The following is a 10,750-nucleotide window of genomic DNA, read 5'->3' as shown; positions in this document are numbered from 1 at the left end:
CAGACAAAGCGCGACGCTCACCAAAGTAATGACTTCACACACAGAAGGCGACCACCGAAAACACCTAGTAGTTGCATTCAGAGAGCACTGATGGGATGCTTTTAAAGACATGCTTGTCCCTATCCTAGGGGATGGGCAGGGCAGCGTTTCACGGGGCCAAGAGAAGAACAGCAACCCCTTTTTCTGAGAAGCTGGTGTGGTCGTGGGCAGAGGCATTGCTAAGGGGACCCACAAATGGCGGCGGTGGCAAGCGAACACCATAAAGGGACTGGCGGAGCGGGGAGGCCCCTCCATGCGACTCCCACTTTGCCGCATCTCGGTGCAGCCGCTCTCCAGCCGGGCAGCGGGGTGCCCCTGCTCCCCGCCGCTCGCACGGCAGCATGGACACACTTCGACAAGGAGCAGCAGGCAAACCTTACAAGGGAAACACAACCACGAGCATTCTCCCAGCTATGGGTTCATTTTAAGCCCGAGACACAAAGCCAATTCGGATTTCTGAATTTTCCCATCTTTGTTCACATCGCAGTGGTTGAGCAGGATCTGGCGGAACTTGTCCAGGTCTACCCCGCTAATGCTGGGCTGCAAGCAAAAGAGAAAAACAGTGCTGAGAGAGAAAATATCTCTGTATTTCCCCAACCCTGTAAAGCAGCAGGCCTGGGAAATCCACCCAAGGAGGGGTGACCAAACGGCCTGACCCCACATCAGCTCATACGTGGTGGGGAAGCAAATAGAGAATGGGGAAAGGGCACCTTGCAAAAACAGAAGGGGTATGAGACCGCGCGTAACTGTACAGAAACGCAACCTGATTTTTGCGCTTGGCCAAGGCCCTCAGTATCTGATCCATATCAAACAAAAGTCTGCAGAAAGGTGTGCAATACAGATAGCTCCACTACTGGACCTGTGCTTTCATCTGGTTTCCTATCACGTGTTCCTGCTACACGAGGAGTGACGTGGCATTTCTGTCAGCAGGCTACTATTTTATAGGCTAGTCAGCAACTTAAAAATACCTTTAGTGGATCGAACAAATGCTAAAGACACATTTTACAGGTTACGTTGTCTCTGTATGCTCTTAATGCTGTACCCTTTCCTCTGCTTCCCACTTTCTCAGGAGATCAAATTCCGCTGCACAGCTTGTGGTGCCCAAGGACGATGCTGATGAAGGTCCTTAGGGAAGGTACAACCTTCCCTCCTTTGCACATGCACAGAGCACAAATCCATCCTCCTGCCTGTCCTCACACCCTTCCCTGCACACCACATGGCCATAACATGCACACGCAGTTGCAGCCTCTGCTCTCTGCTAAACGGACGTGGGAGCGCGGGCATCCCTGTGTCGGGTCACGTCATGTGGAAATGCAACAGCTCAGGCTCAGAGAGAGCCAAAGACCAGACTATATTTGGATCAAAAGCTCTATCTTGGACTGTATCTGGAAACTCAAGGTAATCGAATGGAGATGGACTCTGCTGTCCATAAGAAACTGAAGTGACACACTGGGTACAGTGTTCTTGATTAGAGCTAGACCTCAAGTAATTTTCAAGTGTAGCCCTGTGATGAACTAATGAACCATGAAGTCATTCTGGTGAGGACCACATCCACAGTGAAAAGACAAGAAAGAAATTCTGATGACTGATCCACATGAACGCAGTTTGTGATGCTGTAACATCTGCCTAATTCAGAGTACGAGGTAGAATGGATCTTTCTTAAATACAGTTACTGAGTGAGGCTGTATTGATTTGTCAGGCAGAATTTCTATGATATGGTGAAATACTCTACAGTGTATATGCTGAGACCATGACATTCATTTCTGCTGCTGATCAAAGCGAAATTTGTGTCTCTGTTCTTACTAGCCTCTCTATTTACAGAACTTTTCCAAAACAAGTGTATTCCTCTCAGACATATAGAGTATTCTCAGACATATAGAGTATTAACAAATAGAAAGAACCATGAAGCTACCTTGACCAGTTCCATCATGTCTTTGACAAACCCATCCACTTCTGGGCCTTCAAGTGCTCCCGTTTTACTCTGAAAGATGGAATAAACATCAAAATGCTCCAGTGAGTCAAAAACACTACAATGTCTACTGGTCAGCAGGTCCACCCGGTCAGCAAGCTTTATAGCATAAAGATCATAGAATCATAGAATGGTTTGGGTTGGAAGGGACCTTAAAGATCATCTAGTTCTATGGGCAGGGACACCTTCCACCAGACCAGGTTGCTCAAAGCCCCATCCAACCTGGCCTTGAACACTTCCAGGGATGGGGCATTCAAGGCTTCTCTGGGCAACCTCTTCCAGTGCCTCACCACCCTCACAGGGAAGAATTTCTACCTTATATCTATGATACCTTCCTTTTTCCCAAACCACCTCCCCTCAAACGGGAGGAACATCTCCCACCATTTTGTGAGGCTTGCTGGTCACCACCCTGAGAGAGTTGTGTGACTGTCAGAAGTGGCACTGAATTGCTGATTTCTAACAGGCAGTTAGGTCGTGATGTCTGTCCTGGGCCAGACTCCCTAAATAACCCTTGATTCAGTACTGAAAGGAGTTTTATTTTTCAAACTGGTGGTCGTGCAGGTCCCAAACTGCCAGAGAGTGCAAGAACTAAAGCCACCACCTCCTCTACATCCCTTGTGTCTCCTGAAGGGAGATGCTGCTAATGCAGCAGCGCTGGCTGTGGCGACTGAGAAATTCAAAATGGGTCCTTTGCCACGAGGGCTCTGAGCATCACTCCCCTCTGTCCCCACCGTACCCCCCAGCCTGGTGCCTGGTCCCCTCTGGCCCGTGGGCTCGGGCACAGCTCCAGCTCCTGAGTGACCCCCACAGCACCCAGCAGGATGAAGAAGTCTGAGCAGCGTATGCTAAAGCTCTGTCCTTTAAAGACCTCAAGGGAACAGCCCCTGGGACTCACAACATCGTAGTGTGCAAAGATCTTCTCAAAATCTCTCCTCCTTTCTTCTGTGCTGCAAGCCTGCATGCAGAGGGGACAAGCAAATGAAAAAGAAAAAAAGATTCAAGTTTGGGCACAGGTTATCTTAGCTGAGAGAGACGGGATCGATGCATCAAAAACCAGTGCTACTTACATCCATTTTAAACTGAAGAAGGAAATTTTCCTGGAGTGCCAGAATCCTGAACAGAGAGATTTAAATTACAATCTTACGCTTTATCATCTGCACATAAACTATTCTGAACCATTCTGGTTTGTAAAGCAAAGAGATTTTAGATTATAGACCTTCAAAAAAAGAAAATTGCCTGCTGGGTTATTTACGGAGGGCTGTTAGGGGAACGCATGCCCCCCTCCCTGTCTGATGGGCAATGGTGGGTGCCCTTTGGCTCACTGCAAACGCATTTCTTAGCACCATTGCTTCCCCCCGAGCATTTCTGGTGGTCCAGTGCAATGGAGGTTGTCAGCCTCCGAAGCCAGAGCTACCAGACAATCATTCCTCGTAACTGGATTGCTCTGCTGCATTAAAGGAAAGAGTAATTTATCTCTCTCTGTTGGAGGGAGAATTGGTGGTTGTAAAAGTAAAGGACAAAGTAATAGTGGCCTGTGCACCGACACTGGCCAAATTCCTCTCCTTTCTCCTCTAGCACTAATAAAATCTTTTCTCTCTCCAGCTGCTTTGCTAACCCTGAGGTTTTTAGAGCCCGCGACACTGCTGAGCTGTGTCCGCACACGGAGGGATCTGGGGGGTGAGAAATGTGCTCGGACCAGAGGGGAGATTCAGCTGGCCTGGGGCAAGGGGACAGCAGGGAACTATATTTAAGAGTAAAAATGCAACAGCAACCCTTTTCAGATATTCTCTGTTCTGCCTCTGTTTCTCTTCATATATCTAGTGATCAAAGGGGCTTGCCATATGCACTGCAGTTTTTTGTGCTGGCATTTGTCATGATCCCAAGCAGAAAGTAACAGCAGCAAACCAGCACCTCTCTCCTCTCATCCCCCAAATGGGTGTTTTAAGACTGTACCTGTACATTTAAAGTCCCAGCCAGTCATTGCACATACATTTACAGACAGAGGCATAGTCTCTACCTGTATGCAGTGAAAATCATACAAAAGCCTCTGAGCTATCAAGGACAGAAAAGAGACAGAGGCCCATGACTGAGTCCCCAGCTTTATTCACAAACATCTTCACCTCATCTGTCCAAATCCTTTCTTATTGCCGTTGGCAAACTCCTTTGCAGCAGCACCTTTTTTCCTCAATCAGCAAAAATTCTTTGCAATCCCTGCTGTGCACAGTGGTGGGAAATAAACACACATCTGTGAACCTGCTGAAGGGGATTGCTGTCCCTTTTTTGGAGAAATGGTGCCACTGGCTGCTCCGTCACCTCCTGAGTAGCATCACAGAGGTAGCACGGATCATGCCAAAGCATATTGGTGATGCACAAATAGGTCCTGGCATTGCTCACCATCACCGGCTCTAGGTTCTCAGACTGTTGCAATGAGGACCATGAGTTAGAGACCTGGGATACCTGCTTCAGACTACCTGATTTAATTCGAAAGGGGGTAGGATTCAAACGCTCGACCCCAGAGGGAGATCATCACCTTGTGTGGATCTGCCATTGCGAGTTGACAAACCCCATCAAAATTATTAAAGCCTACCTTGCCAGGTCATTCAGGTCCAGCCGTCCATCTTTATTTTTGTCAAAGATTTTCATCTAAAAATCAAGAAGACAGACATAAAACAGATGGGCCCTGCAGAGAACACAGATACAAAAAAAAATATATACATTTTGCTCTGCCCTGTGCCCTCACCTCTGCTTGCCCGGGGTGCTTGCCCAAGCCCCAGGCAGCACGGTGTCCTCTGCTAGCACCAAGTGCAAGGGCGGCACAAAGGCATAGCAAAGCCCACCTGCTTTCTGACAGCGACAACCCAAGCAATCAAATACCAGCACCACTCCCTTCCCACCTTACACAGGGATAAAGACAGGTCTCCAGCAAACACCTTAAGAAACTAAATACTGGCTTTGCCATGGCTTCTGAAAAGAAAGCTGAAAAAAGAGGGGAACTTCTGAACACTTCCAGCCCAACTCCATCCTTATCTTTGACTGTTGCTGTGGCTACCAAATGGCTGAGGTGTAAATGTCAGCTTCTGATGGACACTCGGGTCAGGGTTTTATGCCGCTAAAACCACTGGGCTTTGCCTGGCTTAAAGCCTGCCGTCGGAAAGCGCTAAGACTGGGAAGGAGGTTCAGGCTGCCGCTGTCAAGAGGTTAATCTGTGTGAATACAAAACTTATCCTTTCCTTAATATTACCTTTTCCTTAATATGATCTTTTTGATGAGTGACTGCCAGAAATTATTTATTTATTTATTGTATTTGGTACTGTGTTTCTCTGCAAGGCACAAAAAAGAGTCTGTTACAGGGAAAGATGTGGAGAGGTTTAATGGGTTGCATACCCGAATAACTCATGGCTCAAAGTTCTAGAAAAAGTGTATTCCACATTGTAGGGGGGGGGGAGATTAATATTTTACTAAGATGGGTTGCCATTTTTTGTCAAATTCCCAGGAATGGAATATGCATTAATCTTACCTTGATAATTTGCTTATTTAGTGGTTAAAAGTAACCAGGTCACTACAAATCTTTGGTGTAACTGCATACCTGCTGGAGGAGGCCCATACCAGTCCCCATCTCAGGAGGCTTAGAGGAAGAGGACCATTGTAGATGTGGTGCTTAGGGACATGGTCTAGTGGTGGTCTTGGCCATGCTAGGTTTACGGTTGGACTCAATGATCTTAAAGGTCCTTTCCAACCTAAATTATTCTATGATTCTATGATTCAATCTGCTATGACACAACCTGAACACGTGGGAGCCAGCAGCAGGTCCTGAGTACCTCCCAGCAGCAAAACCGGGGTAGAGCCTGACACTTGCATGAGGAGAGGTAATATCTGGAGAGCTGCCATTTCTCAGAGAAACCTTGCCTATTGTGTCAGGGCTGCCTCCTCCCTGCCCCTTGATCAAGGGCAGACAGCTATGCTGAGGATAGCGAGTTTATGGTATTTGTTTATTGTACTGGGTTTAGATTAAGATTCTGCAACAGGATTTTATTCCATTAATTATTCTGAGCGTTTTACACTACTGAGGTTTGGATGGGATTTTTGAAGAGCACTCGGTATGGGTGCACTTTTCCTCCCGCTGAAAGACAGTATAAAACTCCCACGAATGATTGAAGGCCCATATCGAGATCTTTGGAAAAATGACATCCTGAGAGCCATGCGGGTGTTCAGTGATACAAGGAAAGCTGCTTTCCCATCTCACTGGCCTCTGCCAAGCACGCGCTTTGTGCAGAGCCACTAAATGAGAGAAGAAAGACTTCAGAATCTTCCTTCGCTCTAGAGTTGGAGAGATGAATAAAGCTGCCGAGCTGCCCTCAGGACTTCTCTCAGGCTGCCTCAGTCCAGGTTGTCCCTTTCCAGTTTATCTAACTTCTTCCATCCTGCCTTCTGTCCCATCAGTTATCCCACTGGGATATGGGATTTTTCCCTGGTCTCTGCTGGGGTCACAACAGGTCAAGGCTGGAGGAAGGGATGGGAGCAGGAGCTGCCTTTGCTGGTGCCACCGAGATGAGAAATGTCCTTGCAACGACAGCCTCCTGCTGCCGTCAGGGAGGCAAACCTGAGCTTTCAGATAAAGGAATTATTATTCTGCAGGCAATAGAAATGGTTAAAGTTCTTTCTAGAAATAAATCATCCCAGATAGGATTTTAAAAGCCTCTCTCCAAATGGGACATCAGTGCCTAACCTGGTTTTGTTTGTTGTGTGAGGAGAGAGGGAGATACCCCTACCAGGTCACTTGTACAGACTCTCCACCACAGGTGGCTTTGCAATGTCCAGCTTACACTATTACTCTGAAAAATACTTCGTAAAGGAAGCTTATGGAGACAACCCCTATCTAGCCAGCTAGAGAAAGTACCAACATTTGGGTGGAGGCAATACCGTAGTCCCTGGGCTTTACAGTAACTTAAGCGCTTTTGAAAATGTCTCTCTAAATCGCTTCTTTTAGGCCACCAAGGAGCGTTAGTTACCCATGTGATCTGTAGGAAGTCACCATAAAGCGGCGTGGTGGGAGAGGACAATGTTTGGCGGGATGCACGAGGCAAAGCTTTCAGGGATTCTGCTGCCCGGGGCAGGGCAGCTCTGGCTGAAGGCACTAGTCTTTTCTTCAGCCAAAGATACAATGTCCTTACCAAAACACACTAAGACCTACTGTCTTTAGTACTCTTTGAACTTCACCCGGATTCTCCTACACATTTCTGAGTTCTTGAAAGCTTTTTTTTTATTTTCTCCCATTCTCTGTGCATCTCAGAATTACTCTCTTGAGACTAAAAGCCAGCGTTTCAGCCTAGGCTTCAGATTCAGATATGTTTTTCCCTCTGTGATGCCTCAGGAAAGCAAACACACAGAGCTTTTGGGAGAAGTTCAGCTCCATGACCTCCAGGACAGATCTGGTGGTTCCCAATCCAAGAGGCAGACTTAGGTCCCATTTTTCATTTCACTTAGGCCTGTTTGAGACAAGCCATGAGTCTCTTTTTCAGTGAAACATCTCAAGTCTCACCTCCTTTTCCACAGAATAAATAAATAAGCACCCTAGCATAGCTGTTCTTGTCTTGCGACTTCGAGTGTCCCGTCTGCCCTGCATCCACTCTACTTTGTGGGTACAGCAGGTTTTCATGGTTTCAGAAGTTGCAATTAGCCAGGAGGCTGAAGAGCTTTGTGCATCCCTAATGAAACAGGCTAGATTAGAGGTGATGGCTTAGATGTGAAAGTCTTTCTGCTTCATTATCAATGAAGTGGTGTCGGTGGTTTTCAACTCTATCCATTTCTGAACCGTTTACAATATTCCTGCAGTAGCGCAGAGCCATTAAAACACATTTAACTGCAGAGATAATACTTTCCTTAGTGGAATGCTTAATGAAAAGCAACATCCCCAGTCAATTTGCTTCATTTTCACCCTGTCTTTGAGCCTAACATTAAACTTTCAGTGGTTGACCATGTCTACTTAGAGCTAACCAGTTCCGCTCTCTGACCTCCTTCACTCAGCTCTGCTTTTGCAACACCAAGAGAGAATTTTTGTGTTTTCAAATTGTTTGGCCTTTTTCTGTAACAAATATCCGAATAAAATTTTCAAACATATGCAATATTATTTTGATTGTCCATACCGATCAACAGAGAGGAAATAAAAGTCTGGCTGGAAGAACTAGACCGAGATAATTCTTGTCCGGTGACTTCCACATGAAAGATGGAAAACATGCAGGGAAGATGGACTAGTCTTCACTGAATTAGTTCAGGTACCACAGCTATTAAGATAGACCTAATCCTATTATCTGGACAACTGGAGCTCGTGCATACCCAGTACATGGCAATCTTGGGCTGCATTACTCGGGAACAGCCTGGGGAAATGTTTATTAATTAAACTTTCAAATTTCAAGCATGCGAATGTTTGATCTGATCTGCTAACTGTGTACATAAGTACTCAAAGAATGACAAGAGGGTACCCACTTCGTGTGATGAAGCGTACATCATGGGAGAAGCAGATATTTGAAATCATTACGAGATTGTTTCTAATTTAAACTTTTGCCCTTACACGCCATCTTGATATGTTAAACTTGATGGATTTTCAGTTTGCACTCTTGAAAGGTATATTTATGCTGCCAGGCTGATATGAAACATCTCAATGTGGTTAAGGACAAGGTCTGGCATGTTTAAATAGCACTCCATTTTACTAAAAGCTTTGTTGCATCTAGCAGTATGCTTTATAAAATGATACATTTATTTTACTGTCAAGCTACCCCGTGTTTTAAAGCGTTTGCACAAATTAATTCACATTTTAATGGCAGCGCACCAGGGAAGTCTTAGTTCTGTTTGTTTGAAGGTAGTCCATGCACTCCGAGGCAGACAGAGCACAAGTAAGAGCTGGGTTTGCAAAATAAGAGTTGTTACATCTCATTTTTTTAAGTGCAAAATCAAAACTGCCATTGGCTTTGAATTCAGCAAAGGAAATCTCTTTACTTTCCCAGTCCGGTGTTGTAAAGAAGGCCACTGAAACACCACGATATGACAAACACACGCGTGCTCTGAAGAGTAATCTAATATTATAAATCTGAATTAATTTCTGTAACAGAGATAGGGAAAGAAGTAAACACCCAAAAGAAATAGTTTTGTAATCAGTGGAGTCGCTAAAGCCTGCTTTTAAACCTTCTCTGGTTCTGGTTCTCTGTGTGTAATAAAGCATCAGTGGGACGAGTTGGTTCTTGCCTGACCTCCTGCTCTCACAAATATATACATCGGGGGCTTCTATACCCCACAACTGTAACTAAAATTGGCCAGTGAGTACAAAAGTTATTGATGGTACATAAAGACAGGCACGTGCCCAAGCTGCAGGACTGCCTATGGCTTCTTTCCTTTGGGAAGGATGGGGGCACAAGGGCTTTTGTAGAGTGACAGGAGGGCACTGACAACAGCTCAGTGGTCTGCCCGACCAGATTGTCTGTGTAAGCTAGGCGAGTCATTTACTGCAGGATTTATAAGTGGTTTGGTTCCTAAAAAACCAAGGCGTTATCTGCTGGGGTTTTCAAAAGCCTGCAGGCTCCTGAGTTCTGTTTGGGTTTGATCTTCAGAAATGAAGTTTGAGCTTAAATGGGATTTTCTGCTTCCCCTGGCTTATGTGACAGCAAGTGTGGCGCAAAACTGGAGGTGACAGCACTGCCGGGATTAAGTGTAGAAAGGACACAGGAGGCCGATTTCCCTCCTTTGTGTTCAACAGCAGTGTACGTCCTCACTTTATCCCACACAGCAAAGCAACAAGAGGAATCATACCCACCCAAAGCCAGGAGGAAGCTCTCCGGGGATGGGGGGCTCCCATAGTGGTGGCTGGGGTTAGGAGATGTGATGATTGCAGTGCTGGTGCATCACTGGAGATACAGTCTCTTGGGGGCCACGGCATCCTTACAGAACCACCTGGGAGGGATGCCAGCATGGACTACTACCAGGAGAAGGGATGTACAAAGACTGCTCCTATAGGCAACCAGTCTTTTAGGCTATACTGCACTCCTGTTGTATTTCTAGAGCTTTGGGAAGTTTTCTCAGTGTGTTAACAAACATAACGGAGTCTGCTTAGACTTTTGTCAATACAATAAATATTTGTCTTTCCACTATTACACCGTTTCTTTGGTGGTCAGAAGAGACTTCATTAACACAGGTGAGTTAGCTTGGCCAGTAAGGAGTTAAGGGGCTAAATCACCCGGATTTTCTGCGCTCTGACTTTTATTTCCCTACGTAAGTAGACTGATATTGGCACTGAGCACAGACAGACAGATAGGCTTTGACAGCCAAAGAAGGACCGTGCTGAGCCTCTAGACTTGTCCTCACAGTGTGGACAGGCAACAGCCACGGAAGGAGCAGAGATGCCTCAGCATACAATAAAGGTAGTCCACAAGGCATACTCCTGGACACAGACCATCTTCAGAGAGAAGTCAACCTGTTCCCCTTTGCACGGAGAAGATGAGGAGCCCTCAGCTTGTCAGCTGCAGGTTCATCAGCTTGGGGTACATAGCTCCATCCCCAGGAGAACCTTTGCAGATGAGCACAGCAAAACTCTGGCATCATTACAGCTGGGAGGATTTCTATATTGACTTCTCCAGGGCTAAGATTTCATCCTGAGCCATCTCCGTCTCCAAACTTTCAAATGCTGTCATTCATGACCAATGCTTGTTGAATTGTTAGTCACTGCCCTTACATTATTGCCTCTCTAGAATTTTA

The 10,750-nt window shown here is 46.0% G+C and overlaps 1 protein-coding gene across 1 annotated transcript in view; it reads right to left on the bottom strand.

Moving 5' to 3' along the window:
• Nucleotides 1-351: 351 nt before the first annotated feature.
• The window catches only part of SCGN (secretagogin, EF-hand calcium binding protein), a 17,006-nt gene continuing 6,607 nt past the window's right edge, over nt 352-10,750 (bottom strand). The window contains exons 5-9 of the mRNA XM_009699405.1: nt 4,596-4,651; nt 3,076-3,121; nt 2,904-2,963; nt 1,952-2,020; nt 352-579 (exon numbers count right to left, since the gene is read on the bottom strand). Of these exons, the coding sequence (XP_009697707.1) occupies nt 451-579; nt 1,952-2,020; nt 2,904-2,963; nt 3,076-3,121; nt 4,596-4,651 (360 nt within the window). The 3' untranslated portion in view covers nt 352-450. The remainder of the gene's footprint in view (nt 580-1,951; nt 2,021-2,903; nt 2,964-3,075; nt 3,122-4,595; nt 4,652-10,750) is intronic.

This window comes from Cariama cristata, unplaced genomic scaffold, assembly GCF_000690535.1.
Source record: "Cariama cristata isolate BGI_N322 unplaced genomic scaffold, ASM69053v1 scaffold1454, whole genome shotgun sequence".
Taxonomy (NCBI): domain Eukaryota; kingdom Metazoa; phylum Chordata; class Aves; order Cariamiformes; family Cariamidae; genus Cariama; species Cariama cristata.
Note: the sequence above shows the minus strand (reverse complement) of the source record. Positions and strands in the feature narration are given on the sequence as shown.